The following is a 21,288-nucleotide window of genomic DNA, read 5'->3' on the forward strand; positions in this document are numbered from 1 at the left end:
AGTACAGGCGAGAAAGAAGAAGGGCTGGGTGGCTGCGGCTCGGTAAGTGTGATCAAGGCTTATAGGCTTGTAGGGAATCTTGTTGCATCGAAGGGATCGTTTGACGAGAGCTAGATGGTATATACTTGTAGCCGGGGCCTGAGTATTGTGGAGTGTGACGCAACTGGTTCTGTGATGAGTGGGATCCTGGGGCATGGTTGGAAACCTGCTTTTAGCGAGTTCAAGGGTCTTGCTGAATTTCGTGCGCAATATCTGCAAGGCTGGGTTCGGGAGATGTGGAGTGACAGCTTTGAAACGTGAGTTGACGTAAATGGACGGGGAATCGTGTTTGCGATGTGGAAAGTGTGATCGCGGGTGTTTGCAGATGGTGGGAGGTGTGGTTGGCATCGGTCGTGCTGATCGCTCGCGCTAGTGCATCGTGAAGAACATTCCGCAACACTTCTAATCTATTCCCGCTCCAGAAGATCGCTATATTCGCTGCTGAAAGTATTTGAATGCAAGCTCATTGAATTCCGGCAAAGTGGTAAGGATCCGGTGCTGCAAAGGAGACGATAGTCGGATAATCCTCGTTGCCAAAATGCACAGCCTTTCCGGTCAAGTGGCAAGCATTCAGGTCAATCCAGACGACCATTCGTTCTAGAAGTCCATTCAAGCCCAACGTGGATAAGCCTCCTCGTACCTTCAGCATCATTTGGAGGCCTCGCATGTGTGCAGAGAACGTATCTGAATCGCCGAAAATAGCTTCATAGGCAGCCACTAGACGCAGTGAACAGAATGTAAGCATGGCGCTCTAGTTGGTAACGATCTCAGACAATCCACTTACTTTTCGCGACAGCGCCTACCACGCCGTCATTTATGGAGACATCTGGTTTCCTTAGTTCAACGTTGATTTCGGACAAAGCCCGTGCTTTGAGCGCGAGTAAGTTGACTCGTGATGCTTGATGAGGGTCCATGATGCAGTAATGGGATGCGGCCATGAGCAGTACAGCATACATGGCAGCTGCAGACGTCATGCACATCGGAAACCAGACTCTACGCAAGAGACCTTTGGCGCTAGGTCCGTCGATGTCAGCGATTTCGACGGCCACATTCTGTATGTAGTGGGCAAATATGGGAGACAGCTCTGGTTGACGATCAACCGGGAACGTCCAAAAGGGATCGTCGAAAGCTCCTCCAGATGGGAGGGAGAGCGAACTTGACGAGCGTTTTGTAATGACGCTCAAGCCTGAGGAAGAGTCCGAGGATGATTCGTTCCGCTTGAGAGTCTCTACCGCACGCTTGGTCGTTCGCTTCTTCTTCGTGTTTGCAGCCGAAGGCTGATACGGCTTCACGGTCCAGCTGCGATTTCGCTTAGTATCGTTGCTGACGTCGCAGGGCAACCAACAAGCATACCTCTGCAGGTCCTGACCAATATTGAAGTCGCCATTTCTTTCGTGCTGCACACGCGTAACATGAGCCCTGACGATTCTTTTCGCGGCGCCTCGACCTGTTGCGGCCTCTGATCCAGAGATGGGCACGAATACAAATGGGTCGGATATTGTAGTCAAAGGCTTCGAGATTGATTCGGCGCTACTTGCGTGCGGTCGGTGTGGTAGTGGCTCGTGTTGTTGAAAGACCAACATTCCTTTTTGCACGCTATGCGGTCAGTGTTGCATATGTCCCGACTACCGGGTATTTGCAGTTGCGCAAGATGGCCCAGTGGGATGTAGCGATATGGAAGTCAAACTCTGTCTGTTGGTGAAGAGCACGCTCAAGAATGCAGAGGAAGAGGGCATTAGTAGGAGGAGGCAGGAGATCATCTTTGAGCACGAGGTGTTGGGGTGGAGTTTGGTAGAGGATCGACAACAATGGCGTCGGAAGCTCACGAATGCAGGGCCAAGAGCGAGGTTCGTGGGCGGGCAGCGAGCAACAACAAGAGAGGTTCTCGCCGGCGAAGGGCTGCAGGCGGCGCTGGCACGGGCATGTTTGGCGAACGCCAAGCGGGTGATTCCAGACGTGTTTCGCTCACAGGCTGCAGGACGGACGTCCGCTGTGTCGAGTGGACGCAGCTGCTACGCCGGAGGGCAGTTATTGTGAAGATCATAGCATGGCAAAGCTCCAGTTGTATGGAACATGCGTGGTGCTCATGCGTGCCTCGCGTCTTCTTTCCTGGGCCGTCAATCGGTGCCTGGGTGAGGCACTGCACGTCCGCCACCTTCGCGTGTTTGATTGCGGGCGTCCATGTGGCAGAGCGTGATCTCTTTTCGGCAGGCTCGTCGTTGATTGCTGCAGTGAGTATGGCCAAATCGCAGCTGTGCATGCCGCTCACGCACGAGAAGGAGTTGTACGCGTGGCCGTTGTGTTGCGGTTCTGTCGAGCTCCGAGTGCAGGCGGAACAGCCTTGCCACAGTGGCCGTGGCATCCGGGCGTCTCCTATGCAAGCAACAGACTCACCACATGTCGGTCCGCGGTGGCCGTGGTGGTAGAGGTGACGAGAGACCGACATGACGAAGTTCCGCTCCGGAGCCATGTGTTCCCGTCGAAGCACCGCATGCTCGTTCATCTGCGACTTGGAGGCAGCAGCTGAGAACGGATTGTATGAGAATCCATTAAGACTGCGCCACGTCCTCTCATCCTGCGCGTGTCATCTAAGCTGTGATGACACACCTGTGGCCCGGAGCGGCAGATGTGCAAAGTCTGTTGGCAGAGCAGCGCAGGAACAGAGACACAACGTCACGTCGGAGTCAGCAACACCTGCAAAAAGCCGTGCGGCGTCATCGTCTTTCGCATCAGGATGCAGCGCGCGTTCAGGGCAGCAAACCGAACGAATACGCTCTCCGTTCTGATAGGTCCGTCCGAAAATGTGCACAATTGTGAAGAGGCGATGCCAGGATCCACTTGCTCGCCGGACGTGGCGGAAGCTCCGCTATTTCTACTTTCCGCTAACTAAGCGTCACAGCACTGCGCCAGCCTGTGCTCACTGCGAATACGCCGGCCGTCGATCTGTCTAATAGGCCTGACAACCTCAGCAGCGTGAGTTGTGTCGCGCGTTCCGTAGTCCTCAGCATTTGCTACTCAATATCACCATGAAGCAGTCGGCAGCGTGGTTGGCGGCATTGGCTGCCCTGTCCCCGGCCTCAGGTTCGTGCACGCGACCACCGGAAGCCGCGTCAAAACATTGGTGAGCTAACCAGCATCAACACAGCAACTCCCGTCGATCTCGAGGCTTTGGCATTGGCCGAATTGGTGCGACGAGCTGCTCCTGCCAATGCACCCAACGGCTACACTCCCACCTTCGCACAATGCCCCGCGAACCGACCATCGGTGCGAAGCGCAGGCCAGCTGTCGCCGAACGAGACACAATGGCTCGAGGTGAGGAGGAATGCCACCATTGAGCCTATGAAGGCCTTGTTGAGCCGTTTGAATATCACCGGCTTGGATATCAATCAATACATCGATAACAACCGAAACAATGCATCTGCCTTACCAAATATCGGAATTGCAGCATCAGGTGGAGGCTACAGAGCCATGTTGAACGGCGCAGGCGTCATTCAGGCATTCGACTCGAGAACACCAGGCTCCACGACTGGCAGGCAATTGGGCGGTCTGCTGCAGTCAGCAACATATTTTTCAGGCTTGTCCGGAGGCAGCTGGCTGGTGTCCTCAATCTACTCTAACAACTATACCTCCGTCAGCGACATCCTGTCTCAGGACACTGCCGACGATGATAGCAGCAGCTCGGGTCGCGTCTGGCAGCTCGATAACACCATTTTCACTGGCCCGGAGAGTGGCATCCTCAGTGCTGTGGATTACTATGCTGGATTGCTCGGTCAAGTGGGCGGCAAGCGGGATGCCGGCTTCAACACCACCCTCACCGACTACTGGGGTCGTGCTCTCAGTTATCAGATCGTCAATGCCACGGATGGAGGACCAGACTTCACGTGGTCTTCCATCGCCACGCAGGACTGGTTCACGCGTGGTGATGCACCGCTTCCACTCGTTGTGACAGACAGCCGCAACCCAGGCGAGGAGGTCATCTCGACCAATTCTACCGTCTTCACTATCACTCCCTGGGAACTCGGCAGTGACGACCCGACACTTTACGCCTATGCTCCTCTTCAGTACGTCGGCACTAACTTCACCAATGGCGAGGCAGTCGAAGGCGAGCAATGTGTTACCGGTTTCGATAATGTTGGATTTGTCTTCGGCACAAGCTCTTCCCTCTTCAACGCCATCTTGAACACCGTCGATAATGCCAATGCGACCGGCGCACTCTCATCAGCGCTACAGGATGCTCTTACAGGAGTGCTTGAGGCTCTTGGGCAGGACGAGGAAGATATTGCCGACTGGGTCAACCCATTCCAAGGCTACAGAAATGGCACGTTCCCTCAAGCCGCCGACCAGACCCTCACTCTCGTGGACGGAGGTCTCGATGGTCAGAACATCCCACTCAACCCATTAATCCAGCCAAACCGAAACATCGATGTCATCTTCGCCATCGACTCCTCCGCCGACACCAACGGCACAGAAGGCGGCGGTGAATGGCCAACTCCCCAATCAGGCGCCAACTGGCCCGACGGAACCTCCATCCTCACAACCTACGAACGCTCCCTCAGCGACATCGGTAACGGCACCAACTTCCCAGCCGTCCCATCACGCAACACCCTCCTCAATCTCGGCCTCGCCACAAAACCCACCTTCTTCGGTTGCGACACCTCGAATTTCACAGAAGGCAACATCCCCGCCCTCCTCGTCTACATGCCCAACGGCCCCTACGTCTACTATTCCAACACCTCCACCTTCGGCAAACTCTCCTACAACGACACCGAACGCAACGGAATGGTCCTGAACGCTTACAACATGGCCACTCAAGGAAATGGTACAGTCCCCGGTTTCGAAGATTGGCCGACTTGTATCGGTTGCGCGATTCTAAGCCGATCGCTGGAACGAACGGGTACCACTGTCCCTGATGTGTGCTCGCAGTGTTTCACAAAGTATTGCTGGAATGGCACGACGGACGACAGGACTCCGAGTACTTATGATCCTGCTTTGAAGTTGCCGGATAGTGAGTTTAATGTTGCTTCGGGATCTGCTGGGCTTGTCAGTCAGATCTCTTTGGTTACGATGGTTGCTGTTGCGGCTGGTATGGCGCTTTTGTGATGAAATACTTTTTGGTTAGGATCTAGGGTTGGTTATACCCATTGGATTTATTTGGGTAGGGAAAGGAAATCGGCAGATAGGATAGGGTAGGAAAGGATCATGTAGAAATGAGATCTCATTTGAATTTCAACCAGACTTTTCTATGTCCCATCTCATCTCATCGTTTCTGCACAAGTGCCATCATCCCATCAGCCAGAGCCTCTCTTCACAGAAGTGATCTTACACCATCCTACGCGACATCATCCCCCTCCACTACTCCCCTCCAACATCTCCAACACAGTATGCACCCTCGTCCAATCCGGTATCCCCCTAACCCACCCCCACTCCCCACTCTCACCATCAACATCCACAGTCCTCTCCAAATGCTCCCTAATCAAAGCAGCCATAACAATAATCTCCGTAACATTAAACCCATTCAACGCCCCGTTTCTCCCACAAAACATTCGAAAAATCCTCTCAAAGATAAGCACATCCCCGCTCCACATTTGTAATCCTTTCATTAATGCTTCATAACTTTTCTCCGGCCAGCTTTGCTGTTTAGCTTTTTCGATGAGGGCGGGAGGGGGTCCGACGCGAGGACGGAAGACTTCAAGGCGTTCGAAGGGGTGGCCGTTGTGGTCTTCTTCGATGATAGAGGAAGAGGAAGAGGGAGAGGGTTGACGAAGGTGGGCGCGTTTGGCAACGGTTTTGATGGGTTCGTCGGAGCGGTAGCGTTCTTCGTGGAGACGGGTCCATTTGGTTTCGAGTTTTTCCCACTTGAGCTTTTCAGCGCGCTCTTCTGCTTCGGCGCGTTCTTCGGCTTCGAGACGGAGCTGTTCGCGGCGGTTGAGGGCGAGGGAGATTTGGTGTTCTTCGTGGTCTTTGATGTGGCGGCGGAAAGTCTCTTGCATGGATTTTAGGGGTGGGACAATGCTGCGGTCGAAGGGTTGCACGGCTGTTAGTTGGGTGGCGGGTCGAATGAATTGTTTTGCGCCGGTGTTGAGTTCGAGGAACATGGTGATGAATTTGGTGATGGTTTCGAGGTGTTTGATTGTGACGGAGCGTTCTGGTGGTGCTATTTCAGCGTCCACGGCTTGGTAGCATTCGACCAAGGCGAACAGCACGCGGATCAGCGCAGGCATCAAGCGGAGATAGATGTTGTGGCTCTTTAGGGTATTTTTCAGGTTCACCGGACGTGCAGGATCCTTGTTGCAGAGCCTGCGAATATCAGACGCGATGGTCTGAAATTGCTCCGGCGGATCGGATAGTAGCTCGACATCCTCAGGTCTATCTCGGTGTTCGTTCAGAGCTTTGACGAATTCCAAGCAGAACCGCTGCATCTTTCTGATCTCTTTGTCCATCGATTCGAGTTCTCCGCATTTCTCGACTAGCTTTGCACGCTTAAAGACAGCTTTGAGCGACTCATGATGGCCCAGCAGCCGAACGTCTGCCTCTTTTTCGATGATTGATTCCTCTCCTGCATCATTGTCAGGCGGTTCAGCCTCGTCATCAGATTCATCGACATTGGTCTGCACTGGAGACTTCTCGCGTTGTTGCACTGGAGCAGGCTTGGGCTTTTTTGCCTTCAACACCCGCTTGGCCTGCTTTTGCGGCTTCGCGGCCACCTCGCTTTCCACTATCGTCGATTCCTCGTGCTCTGGCTGATGGCCTTGTCCATTCGCTGGGAACACAATTTCGCTCATACGAAGCGATATTGGCTTCACAAGAGGTCCGCCTCCGGTGGCTGCTGCTGGGCCAGCTACACCTGCACCGAGTCTGCTAGACTTACGTCTCGATGACTGTGGAGGATCATGTGGCAATTGCGCGTGCTTTGCAAGCTTGCTTGGTCTATCAATGGGCTCACTCCGACGAGGACGCCCTCTTTTGCGCGTCGCTGGGGTCTTTGGATCCGCGCTTGAGTCCGCGACATGCGTCTCTGGTTCCGCAACGTCTGCCTCGTCCAGATAGACATATAGAGCTCTCGGGTCTTGCTCCGCAGCATCCGATTTTACGAAAGGCGAGGCATGCCATTTCGCACTGCCTGATGACGGTTCCGAAGGTTGCATATTTACAGTAGTCACTCTCCTCAACGATGATCGCAGCATATTCTCGGTTGGTTCTTGAGGATTCGTTGCATCGTGTCTATCGGCCGAGGTCTCATTGGCCTCTCCAGGATCGAGGCGCCTATTCGCTTTTTGCTTTCGGATTGGCGAGAATTCGTAGACCTCAGCAACCGGCCTTCTCAACCTCGGTGGCTTGTCAGGAAATACTTGTATCTCGTATGGATCTGGACGAGCTGCTCCGGGTAGCGCGCGCTGCTTGATCTCGTTGCGGAGGCCAGATAATCGATTGGCCCTTGTCTGCACTCCATTCGAAGGTCGCGGCAGCGCCATGCCGCCTGGCCACGCGATGAAAGCGGCCCAGACGAAGGATCTTCAATCGAGTCGGAGTGCGATCATAGAAAGTGGGCCTCTAGTATGTGACGATCTATAGTGCCCGCCAGCGAGCTCGAAAGTCGTCTCGGTTTCTAGCAGTGTGGGACTTTACCCTTAACGGGGTAAACGAAGACGCTGCAACGCCGGCTGCGAGTGAAAGAGAGTAGAGTGTTGCGTGCGTCGTGAGAAAGTACGAGAGCTGTTCCATCGGTTGAGCACAGGCATCAAGTCGGCGCGTAGAGTGAAGTCGTCGCGCGTGATGGCAGTCGCGTTGCGTTGCTAGGGCCCAAGCTTCTGTCGGAGATTCGTTATTCCGAAGCAAGATCCTTGACCTGAACTTGCTTTGATGACACCAACCCAACTCAGTACAACAGCGACTATCGGCAATGGCAAACAGTGCAAGGCAAGCAAAACTGGAGAAATTGCAAGATCAAGCTCAGCACCAGTACAAGAAGCCCACGAAACAGATCAACGACGGCGACGACCTGTCATTCTTCTTCGCATCTGCCGCTTACAGAGACTTGACGATATGGCTGCTCCAGCTCACGAGAGCCATGTTTCCAGTCAAGGCCAGTGATGGCAAGATATCAGCGACGACTTTGGAAACCTCGCTGTCTTTCTCAGCACAAGTCTTGGCACTACGAGCTCTGCTTGACGACCTGGCTCGATTTATTGATCGCGCGCCACCCGACACAGGCCCGAGAAGATTTGGCAATGTCGCTTTCAGGAAATGGTTTCAACACGTCGAGGAAGAGGCATCTGCACTATTGCAGAAACATCTGGGAACCTTCTTGCCAGTTTTTCTGGAAGCTAGCGCTGAGGACGCAGATGCGACCTTGTTGAGCGAACTGAAAGTGTACTTGCTTGGAAGCTTCGGCAGCGCACAGCGGCTCGACTACGGCACTGGTCACGAACTGAGCTTTTTAGCATTCCTCGGATCGCTCTGGAAGCTCGACTTATTTGGTGCAGGAGAGGAGAAGGCCATTGTGATCGGGGTCATACAGCCATATCTGGCGCTGATGCGCAAGCTTATCCTAACCTACACATTGGAGCCGGCAGGATCACATGGCGTCTGGGGCCTCGACGACCATAGCTTCATACCCTACATCTTCGGTTCTGCCCAATTTGGGCCACCGATCGCAGACGGTGACATCACATCTCCCTTGCCTACGGAGGGGTCGCTGGAGGGGTCGCCCTCACCATCCTCTGTCACTAGCAAACCCATGGTCGCCGATTTCAAAGACAGTAACATGTACTTTTCGGCGATTCAGTTCATCTACGATGTCAAGACAGGTCCGTTCTGGGAACATTCCCCCGTACTTTACGACATCAGCGGCATCAAAGATGGCTGGGGCAAGATCAACAAAGGCATGCTGAAGATGTACGCTGCTGAAGTAATGGGAAAGTTTCCTGTGGTGCAACATTTCCCCTTCGGCAGCCTGTTCGCTTGGGAGAAAGATGCCAATGCAGCTGCAACAGTAGCGAGCATACATGTCCAACATCAGCCCCCACAAAGCAAAGATGTCCCACCAGTGGCCTCTGTTGGCACTGCAGCTCCATGGGCTCGTTCGAGCGGCGCAGCTATGCCGCAAATGCAGTCAAGTACTGGTATGCCGACAACCAGAGCACCATGGGCAGTTGCACAGGCATCTGATAGGCGATTACCCGCTATCGCGTCATCTATGGCACCGCCTCTCCAGGCAAATGCTGGCACTATGGGCTCAAATCCCCCGCAGGCTGGTGCTTCAACAACAATATCAGCGCCATGGGCTACTGGCAGTCAGCAAGGCGGGCGAGGCCAGATGCCATCAACATCGGCGCCTTGGGCGAATCAAAGTTCGAGGAGGTGAATTGTTCCCTGAGTTACCCACGTGGACTGCGACTCCTTTCGTTCCTTGTCAAATAATGACTTGATAACGCGCGGATCTGGAAGCAGGCTCGTTGCTTGACGCTATACTGTTACTTCAACCATAATCGGTAGGTTACTATGCTTTCTACTTGAAGCGATGTTGCTTCATAAAATGCCCGGAACCCATTGCAGCCCCCGAGACCAGGGCTATATGTTCGAAGGGATCATGGACTTTCATGTCCAGATTGCCTTCTTTGGCATGGTGCCACTGCACAGTTCGCCATTCTTGTGGCAACACGTCGCGATCCGCGCGAGTCGTGCTTCGATGCATCTATCAACCCGCGAATGATCAAGGTGCAAATAGCCACACGCGTTAGGCAGGCATAGTCACTTCGGTAGTGGAATAGCGTTAAGCCACATCAAGCCCAGAACGGAAGGAATTTGGTGAAGCGAACAACCGAGCTTCGTGAGATCTCTCAGCTGAGCAAGCCACCGGGAAGTCCCAATGTTTGTTGCCAACCGCTGATCATCTGGTCTAGCCTGAGCGATCGAAAACATCTCAAATACGGCATGCCTCGTCCTTTGGTAAGGCATTGGGATACCGGAGGCGCAAATGCAATGACCGCACAGCAGCAGCGTGCTGCTGCTGGGAAAGCGTCTGCACATGCGGAGAACAGCGTCGTACAGACGCCCGTCTGGTACAGCAGTGTACTTGGGCTGTGAGCCATGGCCGTCGGCGGCCGTACACAAGCGACGAGGCACGGCGGGCGCGATTCGTTGGAAACGAGGCGGCAGGAGATTATGGCACTACCCGTAAGAGGCATGTAGAGAGAGAAGTCCCACGGCACCGCGGCTCTACGATCCCGCCATCAGCTCGATTTTCACACGATAGACCGGATAGGCATGCTGCCCGTTCGTCTCCATGCACATCTGCACCTTCCAGCGAGCGTTTCCGTCGACAGACCACACTTCGCGGATTAGGTTTCAGCCACCATGCACCGCACCCTGATTCCACTGTACATTCATTTCGAACTGTACCCCTAGAGCGAATAACAATGTGAGAATCTTGGAGTTGAAAAATGTTAATGCGACGCTTCTACAGGCACTCTGGACACAGACCGCTTCCTCCTCACTACGCCCTCCTCATCATGGTATTCCAGGCCGGCGGCGTGCACCGGCCAGATTCTATCGTCTCGCCTAGTGCCAGTTCTGTTGCAGTAGCGCGTCGCTAGGCAGAACATACGTTCGAGCACGCATGGCATGATCGAAAACATGGCGTCCATATGTATCCTACCATCAGATGACGCTATCGAAAGTTTATGACTTTCCGTCGCCCAAAACGCATTGACGCTTCAGCCTTCAGCCACAAACCAAGCACGCCGTACTATACTTTCGATCGGCAGCGGTAGTAACAGCGAGGGGCTGACTATATCATATATTCATGCGAGGCAGGAGCTTTGCTCGAATTGAACAGTCCTGATGGTAGGGTCTCTCGCCAACTGACTACCCCACCCAACTTGCTTTGTTTCTTGTGCGAGAATGGCACGGCTTTTCGACATCGCCTTCTATTTAGGCGCCGTCATTCTCTCACTTTTTCCCCTCATAGCACAAGCGCAGGATTGTCCCATTCCATGCGACCGGTACGAGACTAAATATGAAGGGCAAACATGCGGCGTCGACCCTGCCAATGACTCAACGTTGCTATTCTCTGTGAAATTCTGCCCCTGTAACGCAGAAGCCATACGTCTTTCAGTTTCCGGAGTCTTGGAGAACGGCTTAGGTCAGTCAGCTACAGCTTCACTGAGGCATGGAATAGAAGGGCTAACTATCGGCAGCTTTCGATGATGGGCATACGTTTGAACCTCTTCCCCAGAACGAGGGTGTCCTCACGAGGATCTTTGGTATTCCCGTTCGGTGGAACGATGTTGCCACATCATCAATCGTCTACTTGTCCCTTTCGAAACAGAATCAAATTGGAACGGTAGTGTCGTTCACACATAGCCCTATGGTTTCACAATTCTTTGTTGTAGGGACCGCTACTGTTGAAACGACTTTATCGACTGTCACGATCACCGAAACCGTGCCGACTATTACGACTACGACAACAACGACCTCACAGCAAACTGCGACCGGTAAGTTGATCCGCGCGGGAGGTCTTTCGTGCGACTTTCGAGTTGAATGCTGATTGTACGGCTTCTTCTGTCCTAGATCAATGCACGACTGGCACACTCACCACTACAATTTCCACCAGTACCTCGACGTCTACATCCACGATCATACCTGCTATAAAGAAGGTGACCACGACGAAGTACAAGACCATCACGACTACTATCTCGTGCATACCACCAAAGCGTAATGGACCTCGGAACGCAGATACGAAGCTCCATCGTCGTCAACTGCAAGGGGAAGAATTCCCCTTTTGTAAGCTTCCCTCATTCTCCTCGACCTCATCAGAGAGAAAGAAGACCTCAAAAATCAACGACTGACCCTTGCCTCACAACGCCAGGCGCGCCCACAGACGGCAACCAGCCCGTCTCTACGTTCTATGTCACAGGCGTACGGACCACGACCATCACAATCTCCACCGCTACTGCAACAGACACAGAAGCAACGACCCTTACCTCCACAGCCTCAGAAACTCCTGATCCCGCGACGACCACAGTTTGCAATAACGTGGAAGCGACGAGTCAGGTGACGGCCACGACGACGACGACAATCACCACGACTCTGAAGCGCAGGACGTTGACGAAGACGTATACCAAGACGAGCACGAAGACGAAGTTTTATGGTGGGAAGCCGAAGTGTTGTCCTACGCCGTATAAGCCAAAGGGAAAGGGAGGAAGAGCATAAGCTGGGCGAGGAAGGGCGGACGACGAACCTTTCTTACCAGAGAAGAGACAAAGAGAGGTAGAGGAGAGAAGCTGAAGTTATCTTACGGCTGATACTTCCTTGGAATCCATGATATCAAGACAGAGAGATTATTGAAGCATGTACTTATAGATGCTGAAGAGAGCAGCTCAGCTTTATCTCTAGAAAAGAAGAAACTATGCAAAAAAAGTTATACATTACCTATGCACAACAACATGAAGTCTGCTCACATCACAGACACCACCACACGTGGCACATCGCGTGCGTTCCTGCCCCCATAAACACCTCAGCCCAGACCTTGGCAGTCACGGTGGTCATGATCACCAGGTCGAAGTTTTGCCCAATACCTCCACATCCTTCAGCACGACAATGGCGTCGTTCGTGATACAACTGGATGGGTGTTCCACGGCGCGTGATCGGTGTGACTTCGCCTTGAAGTTGGGTGTGCACAGCAGAAACCGCGGTTCCCGCCTTGCCCCAGATTTCATCACAAGCATGGCGGGGGACCAGGATGTTGAAGCACCTCCATCCCCGATAATGCACGTGTGCACGCATCAAGACAATTCATCAAAAAATGCGCTGTTTTAGCGTCTGTCTTGAGCTTCTACTTAGCGCGATTCTTCTGCAAGAGAAATAGCTATCGGCCTATCAAGAGCTCTGCCCTTGTTGAACTGGCAATCTTGCTAGCGTCAGACTGCAAGAGAAGATGACCTATTCCAGAGATATGCCGATGATAGCCAAGGAAGCTGCAGATGGCCATCAATGCACTTTGACGTGCAAACTTCTCTCAACACTCGACTCTAACTACATCCTTTGGAAGCTCCAAGCGAAGGCCCGTATTCGCTCTCCGACGACAAGCAAAATATCTCCTGGCGACCTCGCGACAACCTGGTGCTTATGGTGTCATTCACATTGGTGGTACGAACCTTATCGCCATGTGATCCCTGTCAGAGCGGTCACAAAGGAATGTGGACGCTAGTCTAGGGGCGAAGTTGCATGTGCTATGCGCCACCACGGACAAGAATCCCTCAGAATACATGCGGTCAGCAGCAAAACTCGGGGCGTACAGCTTCGCGATGTGTGCAGCTGATTGCAAAATTCACCGCGGGGTGGCAGCTGAGAAACACATTGGTCCAGAGCAAGCGAGGAAGGCCGTTGGTGATTGGACACCTTTGATTTTTGGTGAACCCTCTCAGCATTCCCGCGCCCAGCCGCGCAAAACGTGCACATCGCCAAGTCGAGACCAAGAGTCGACAAGTAGTCGCTCTTGCAGCTTCCCACCGCCGCCGCAGTCCAGGGCTCGAAGGCGTGCGTGACAACCAGACAAGGCTCTTGAGAGGCGGTCTCACTCTGGGCACGCTATTGTAGGCTCTAGTAAGTCATGGACATGAGCTGCTGCTCTCTTTCTCTTTGTTCTTAAATAACCCGACCTATTCGCCCGCTCAACGAGTTCGCTTCCCGAGCGTCGTGCGACTTCCTGGAGGGGAACTGCTTTTATTAGCATTCTGTTGTTGGGATTGGGCATCTTACATCTTTCGCAGCAGGACTAGAGATCTACCACTTTTCGCTGGGCCAGAAGGGCTCCGAGTCGCGAAGATGGCGACCGCAACTGTGACCGAGATGGTCACGATGACAGTAAACGCGACAGCTGCGACCGCATCCTCAAGTACAGACGGGAATCGAGCACCACCGCAAGGAGGTATTCTAGAAGGCATTGATCCTACACACTATGATTCAAAGGTACGATTCTACGGCAGCGAGCATCCTCGCAATGAATACTGAACTCTAGACGCGCAGAACCCGATCATCCTCTTCATCATCCAAGCCGGTATAATCATTATCTTCTGCCGTCTCCTCCACTGGCCCCTCTCCAAAATCCGCCAACCTCGCGTCATCGCCGAAGTCATCGGAGGCATCATGCTAGGACCCTCAGTAATGGGTCGTATCCCAGGCTTCAGCGAAACGATCTTTCCCCAAGCCTCGATCCCGAACCTCAATCTCGTCGCGAACTTGGGTCTCGTACTGTTCTTGTTCCTGGTGGGATTGGAAGTGGATTTGAGATTCTTCGTATCGAACTGGAGGGTTGCATTGAGTGTTGGTGCTGCGGGAATGGCACTCCCTTTTGGATTGGGATGCGCAATAGCTTGGGGATTATATCATGAGTTTAAGGATGAGCCGAATATTGTGGATATTGATTTTGGGACGTTTATGTTGTTTATTGGTATTGCTATGGCTATTACGGTGAGCGGTGGGATACTGGACACAAGGGGGATCTTGACTGACGAGATTGTAGGCTTTCCCTGTGCTCTGCCGTATTCTGACTGAGTTGCAATTGCTCGGGACGTCTGTTGGTATCATTACGCTCTCCGCTGGTGTGTCAAACGATGTCGTGGGCTGGATTCTTCTCGCGCTCTGCGTCGCTTTGGTCAATGCTGGAAGCGGTCTGACAGCAGTCTGGGTGCTGCTGACCTGCGTGGGCTATGCACTGTTCCTGGGATTCGCGGTTCGTCCAGCATTCATGTGGTACCTTCGCCGCAGCCGTGCTTTGCAAGATGGTCCATCTCAGGCAGTCATTGTCGTGACTCTCCTGATCTGTCTCGGATCCGCGTTCTTCACTGGAGTGATTGGTGTGCACGCAATTTTTGGAGCATTCATGGCTGGCTTGATCTGTCCACACGAAGGAGGTTTCGCTATCAAGATTACCGAGAAGATTGAGGATCTCATTGGTGCCATCTTCTTGCCATTGTACTTTGCACTTTCCGGACTCTCCACAAACATCGGACTTCTCGACAATGGCATTACCTGGGCATATGTGATTGGCGTCATCGCAATCGCTTTCATTGCCAAATTCGTTGGAGGCACCCTCGGAGCTAAAGCTAATGGTTTGGTCTGGCGAGAGTCTTTCACGATTGGCGCTCTCATGTCCTGTAAAGGTCTTGTCGAGCTGATCGTGTTGAACATTGGTCTACAGGCTCGCATCCTGAGCACACGAACCTTCACCATCTTCGTCGTCATGGCATTGGTCACGACCTTTGCCACCACTCCATTGGTCCAATGGCTCTACCCACCTTGGTATCAGCGCAAGCTGGAAGCATGGAAGCGTGGCGAGATCGATTGGGATACTGGCAAGCCTCTCAGTGACAGCGAAACCGACAGTGTGGTCCAGGAGAAGCAGGAGGCCACCAAGGTTCGCAATCTGCTTGTCTACTTGCGACTCGACAATATGCCGACTCTGCTCGCATTTGTGTCTTTGCTCGGCACCAAGCCGACTGAGATCGTGCAAAAGGAGCATCCTTCAAAGGAGCACGAGAAGCGCGACCCGAGCATCATCGAGATCCCTACCAACAAGAGGGTTTCTGTCCATGGAGTGCGCATGGTCGAGCTGACAGAACGTGGATCGTCTGTCATGCAGGTCACCGAAGTCGACGAGTACTCATTATTTGACCCCATCCTGAACGCGTTCAGAGTCCTAGGCCAGATGTTCAACCTGACAGTTTCTGGCGAAGTAAGTCCCCGCAAACACAACTCACCGCATATCAAAGCTAACAACGTAAACAGGTCACCGTCGTTCCCGAGAGCGGTTTCGCAGACACCCTAGTCCACAAAGCCACAGAAGACGCCTCCGACCTCCTCCTCATCCCCTGGAGCGAAACCGGAACCCTCAGTGAAAAGCAAGTCGTATCAAACGACAACATCAGAAACAAACTCGACAGCGCGTCTTACCGAGGCTTCGTACGAGAAGCCCTCAACACCTCCCAATGCAACACAGCAATATTCATCAATAAAGGCTTCTCCGGATCCTTGAAGCAAAAACCACTACAACTCCACCGCACAGTCAGCGCAATGAGCATCCGCAGCGCACGCGACCATCAAACAACCCTGTTGAACGTCGATCAAAGCCATCATGTCTTTATGCCGTATTTTGGAGTTGGAACGGATGATCGCGTGGCTTTACGTCTCGTCCTGCAACTCGCGGAAAATACGGGTGTGACAGCTACAATCGTACACTACGAATCGGAAGATAAAATTGAAAGTGCTTCTACGGAAGAGACAAGCATGCCAACCAAGCAACATTCCGAATCCAAGCGACCCGAAATCTTCAAAGCATTATCCTTGATGTCCAAGGGTTCGAACACCATTGGCAGCGGGAACGGTAACAACAACGGATCCCATTCAGCTTTCTTCACCACGTTGCAAAAGTCTATCTCCGCAGACGTGGCTCGACGAGTCGTCTTCGATACTGTACGACACAGTAAAGATCCGATCCAAGATGCACTTGCCAAAGCGCAGGAAGAAGTTGCGCAAAATCCGAAGAATGGCGGGGATATTATTGTGGTGGGGAGACATATTAATCAGTTTAAGAATGGACTTAACAGTTCTGACTGTTTGGGTACGCCCGCGGATACTTTCGCCAGTAGTGGGATTCGGGCCAGTTTGCTGGTTGTACAGGCGAAGACGCCTGGGTCGGCGTGATAGATGCGATGGGAGATGCATGGGATGGGCGTTTGATTTTGGCATATGCATTGTCAGAGGAAGGGAAGCAAGCTTGGGATAAGCTGATCACGAAGTTATGATATTCACACGCAACAACTGGAGCAGGTCGAGGTTGACGGAGCGAGAATCTCCGTACCCATGCCGGGTAGAGCAGAGTAGCTCTTCTTCACCCTGCTGTTGGTAGACTTTTCGCAATTGGGAAACCACACTCACACCCACAATCTTGCAAGATGAGCATGTGCAAGTCTTCTGAAAATGCTCCTTTCATATGCAAACGTTTGGCCGGCTGGCTGTTCAGCTGACACAAGCGAGAGAGGACGGCAGTTGCACAGACAAAACGCTGCAAGCTGCACCTGCGCGAGACTACCAGCGGGGCCGGCTCGCTGAATGTGCTGCTTCGTCGGACCGACCAATTTCAGCTTGGCGGTCAGAGAGCTCTTTCTGGGTCAGACAGCAGCCGCATGATCGTTCGGTCGTGTGGAGGGAGGTGTGCAATTTCATCAGTCATCAGTCATCAGCCTAGCAGGAACAGTGGTCGTGGCAGTGGCAGTGAAGGCGGAATTAATGCCTTTCAAGATCGAGATCTCAGTAGGCTTTCTTCTTCGGTTCGGCTATGCTGCTGCTGTTTAGTTGCGAGTTTAGGAGGGAAAAATTGTCCGGTTGGCCGATTCTGCTAGAGGGAAAGGGACGCCGTCGTTTGTTCGCTCTTGCCCGGCTTCTGACGGATTGGCTCAAGATGGGGAATCCGCATGCAACAGGCAGGCGTGGTGCAGAAGGGGCTGCGTTGTACGGCAGGATGCAGAAGGCAGCACGCAGCGGACATGCGAGGGAGCCAATCCCGGCGTCCAATAGAGTTTGAGGGAAAGTTTCTCGTGCTGGTTCTTGGGTCCTTGTGAAGATGCATGTGACGATGACCGGGGATGATGGGAGGTGTGCTCTCAGCGCCCGGTGCAGTGAGGTGGTGGCAGAGGCAGCAGGAGGAGGACTCGTAGGCGACAAGAGGGCTGCGACGATGATGATGAGAGGGTGGCAGTTCCCTTTTCGCGGAGCAGCGCCAGTGCCTTGCCGTATCCGACCCTGCTGGAGGCGCGTGATGGTCAGGTCGCCCGGCCGGAGCTACGTCTTCACCCACGCTGCTAACTAGTGCCTGGAGTGCGTCGGTCTGGCGCGTCGGTGCGGAAGTCGTGCGTGTGACCACTTGACCGCCCAGTAAACATATCATCCAGCGTAATTGGTCACTACCCACTGGGGAATGTGCCGCTTCTTTTGCCCACGACATCCCTCTCTTCATCAATGCGCACAGTAGCGAGAGTGCCCCGCCGACACGACTGCGAACAAAGAAGCGCTCCACGAATGGCCAGCTCGCATGGCGTGGATCACATGCAGCGCTTCGTCCACCTCCGAACACCGCGGTGACAATGTGCGCAAGGGCTCGCCGGAGAAGAGTTGGGGCAGAACGCTGAAGAGAAAGACATCACAATGGTTGCCTTCGCTGTCCACGGCGACGTATGCGCCGTTCCAGATGGCCGAGGACCTGCTCGACACTGTTCGTTCGACCACCCGCCCTCAACCACAACCAGTCTTCGCGAATAAAGCAGAAGAGGCCAAGACGATCCTAGAGGCGCGATTAAGCGCAGCGACAACATACCAAGAATGGTGGACACGCGCGAAGGAGTTGGACTTTCTCGAGGGAGCTCATGACTGGCGAATAGAGAATGAGAAGCAAGAGGAACATGACTATGACTATGACCTAGTCACCGCTCGTTTGAAGGAACTCAAGCAGGCACTGAATGAGAAAGATATGGAGGCAGTTCTGTACCACATCCGCAACCACCTCAAGCGAGACTTGGGCGGCATGTGCAATTCCAATCTCTACCAACATTGTCGCATAGGCACAAAGTACTCGATCGACGAATACACGGACGTCGTCAGTTACGCGATTGAGCAGCTGGTAGACTACTGCGAGCGAGACCCTGCGGCGGACGTCAAACGATTCAACCAGACTTTGAAGCAAGCTCGAGCTGCGTTCGGCAAAACAGCATTAATGCTGTCCGGAGGAGGTACACTCGGCATGTGTCACATTGGTGTCGTGAAGGCTCTTATTGAAGAAGGTCTTCTACCATCAATCGTTTGCGGTGCATCAGCCGGCAGCATAGTTGGCTCCGTTCTCTGCACGCACAAGCGAGACGTCATCCTATCGAAACTGGAAGAGCTCCAATCGGGCGATCTGAAAGTTTTCCAAAGCGACGAAGAGATGCCAGGCTGGATCGGTGCGAGTGTCAATCTTGTCAAAGGCGAACATGCCTTCCGGGTTACCAACCTTTGCCGAGTGATGCGAAATCTTCTGGGCGACATTACCTTCAAGGAGGCCTACAACTTGACGCAGATGGTCCTGAACATTCACGTCTCGTGTAAGGACAAGCATAATGTGCCACGACTGTTGAACTACGTCACGTCGCCGCATGTCGTGATCTGGACCGCTGTGGCGTCCTCCTGCGCACTACCGTTCGTCTTCGAGGCTCCAGGGTTGAAGTCCAAGAATCCAGTCACGGGAGCGATCGAGCCCTGGGGTCATCTCACTCACAAGTATATCGACGGCAGTATTCAAGGAGATCTACCATCTGCAACGCTTGAGCGCCTGTTCAATGTCAACAACTTCATTGCATGTCAAGTCAACCCCCATGTGCAGCTTTTCCTGCCAAAAGAGCACAGAGAACAAGTTCAGGACTCAGCTTTGCTACGACACATGGTGACGCTGAGCAAAACCAACCTTATGTTCATCCTCGACAGCGTAATAGAGCACTGGGACCCATTTCTGCTGAAGGTCCTGCATTCTGTCGTTACGCAAAAGTATAATGGAGACATCACGATACTGCCAGACATAGATTGGGTCAAGCCCCTAGAAATACTTGCTAATCCATCACACGAGTTCATGAAGAAAGCAACACAACATGGCGAACGAGCTACTTGGCCCATGTTAGATCGGATTCGAAATACAGTGGCGACTGAGCTAGATCTTGAACGCGCAGTGAACAACACCACTGCAGCCTCCATCATGAAGAATCGCGATTACGGCTCGAAGAGACGCAGAAGAGCATCATCTACGAGATCAGAATATGGTCTATACCACAGGCGAAGCAGGAGCGGTGACTTTCCTAACGCGGTCGCGGTTCCACGGCTGGTTCGTGGTCGCACTGCATTACATTTACCAATCAGATCCATGTACGAACCGACGGCACTCTCTCCCGCACAGCGTTCAAGTCTCGGCCCTGGGGAGACTCTCCTATCCTCATCAGACGAGAAGGGATCTGGGCATTCCTCACCTACCACATCTTATGAAGATGAAGATTTCGACGACATTACCGGCCGCAGTGAGGGGTCGCGCACACCAGGAGATGTTGACATGGAAGAGACGGATCGTCGGTTGCGAGCTTTCCTCTCACAGCCTGTTTCTCCTAGTATCTCGTTTAAAAGTTTTCTTCGCTCCGCAGAGGAGGAGCACCAGCAGCAAGCCCAGCAGCCAAGCTCACCGGACCTAAGACGAGCACTCAATGCTTTGCAGATGTCGACTATTCACTCACCACCAAACTCACCAGAGCGGAAGAGGTGAAATAAAAAGCAAATCCTAGAGTCCGATGCCTACTGGTCTGTGACCATTTCCTTTTAAACTTGAGAGCACACGATTTGTATACGAACGAAACTTGCGCTTACGGAATGGCGTCTTGTTGGGAGAGATATTCAGTGCATAGAAAAGGCGTCTGAGATACCCCAGGGAAGGAAGAAGGAACTAAATCGCGATACATGATGCTTATTGTCGCCACTGTAGACCACACATAGTGGATCTCATCTGTCTGTTTGATCACACCGCTGTACAGGAACTGGCCCACTGAGCCTATAGACATGGCGCAAGCTACATTGCAGCTTCAATATACATCCTTTTCATACACACATTCAACAATATCCTCTAGCAAAGACCCCTCTTCACCCTCTCTCATTTCTTCTCTCCCTCCCCCTCCACAAAACTACCCCCCCAACCCCCCTCCAAATTAACAACAACAGGGCTCTCCCCACTCCTCACAATCGCCCACACAACATCCTCATCACTCTCATTCACTTCTTGATGTTCCGCCCAAGCAGGAATTAACGCAAAATCTCCTGGACTTAGATGTTGTTTCTTTTTCCCGCCTTCGGAAACGATTGTACCGTGGCCTGAGAAGGCGAAAACTATAGTGTTTTCGGGACCGTGATGGTGGATTGCACTGGATGTGTGGGGTTTGGCTATCATCCGGGAGGCGCAAATGTCCGGGCAGACGTTTACGAGGGCGTTTTGCCGGATCATGCCTGATGTTTGGGAGCCGGAGGTTTGGAGGGAGGTGGAGGGGGTTACGAGGACGGGTTTTTGTTCGGGCATGGTTTTGGTGGTGTTGGATTTGAGGTTTTGAGGGCTTGGTGGTTTGGGTGGTTATTAGAGGATGCTTGTTTGGGGTGGTTCTTTTCCGCAGTGGTGAATGTTTTTCAGCAATT

At 53.0% G+C, this 21,288-nt stretch overlaps 6 protein-coding genes across 6 annotated transcripts; 4 read left to right on the plus strand and 2 right to left on the minus strand.

Moving 5' to 3' along the window:
- Window positions 1-502: 502 nt before the first annotated feature.
- On the minus strand, window positions 503-1,622 carry RHO25_001965 (uncharacterized protein; the record flags this gene model as incomplete). Its single annotated transcript, XM_023594561.2, has 3 exons — window positions 503-756; window positions 824-1,338; window positions 1,393-1,622. 3 exons carry the CDS (start codon window positions 1,620-1,622, stop codon window positions 503-505), a joined length of 999 nt encoding a protein of 332 aa, XP_023459976.1.
- Window positions 1,623-3,065: 1,443 nt separating this feature from the next.
- RHO25_001966 (uncharacterized protein) lies at window positions 3,066-5,139 on the plus strand (the record flags this gene model as incomplete). Its single annotated transcript, XM_023594562.2, has 2 exons — window positions 3,066-3,120; window positions 3,185-5,139. The coding sequence occupies 2 exons, from the start codon at window positions 3,066-3,068 to the stop codon at window positions 5,137-5,139; spliced, it is 2,010 nt and encodes a 669-aa protein (XP_023459975.1).
- A 239-nt stretch (window positions 5,140-5,378) lies between these two features.
- Window positions 5,379-7,511, minus strand: RHO25_001967 (uncharacterized protein; the record flags this gene model as incomplete). The annotated part of the gene is made up of 1 exon (XM_023594563.2): window positions 5,379-7,511. The coding sequence occupies one exon, from the start codon at window positions 7,509-7,511 to the stop codon at window positions 5,379-5,381; it is 2,133 nt and encodes a 710-aa protein (XP_023458677.1).
- Window positions 7,512-7,939: 428 nt separating this feature from the next.
- RHO25_001968 (uncharacterized protein) lies at window positions 7,940-9,403 on the plus strand (the record flags this gene model as incomplete). Its single annotated transcript, XM_023594564.1, has 1 exon — window positions 7,940-9,403. The coding sequence occupies one exon, from the start codon at window positions 7,940-7,942 to the stop codon at window positions 9,401-9,403; it is 1,464 nt and encodes a 487-aa protein (XP_023458676.1).
- A 4,463-nt stretch (window positions 9,404-13,866) lies between these two features.
- On the plus strand, window positions 13,867-16,743 carry RHO25_001969 (uncharacterized protein; the record flags this gene model as incomplete). Its single annotated transcript, XM_023594565.2, has 4 exons — window positions 13,867-14,010; window positions 14,068-14,511; window positions 14,564-15,775; window positions 15,829-16,743. 4 exons carry the CDS (start codon window positions 13,867-13,869, stop codon window positions 16,741-16,743), a joined length of 2,715 nt encoding a protein of 904 aa, XP_023458675.1.
- Window positions 16,744-18,130: 1,387 nt separating this feature from the next.
- Window positions 18,131-20,374, plus strand: RHO25_001970 (uncharacterized protein; the record flags this gene model as incomplete). Its single annotated transcript, XM_023594566.2, has 1 exon — window positions 18,131-20,374. The coding sequence occupies one exon, from the start codon at window positions 18,131-18,133 to the stop codon at window positions 20,372-20,374; it is 2,244 nt and encodes a 747-aa protein (XP_023458674.1).
- Between the last annotated feature and the right edge of the window lie 914 nt (window positions 20,375-21,288).

Source organism: Cercospora beticola, chromosome 1 (assembly GCF_033473495.1).
Source record: "Cercospora beticola chromosome 1, complete sequence".
NCBI lineage: Eukaryota > Fungi > Ascomycota > Dothideomycetes > Mycosphaerellales > Mycosphaerellaceae > Cercospora > Cercospora beticola.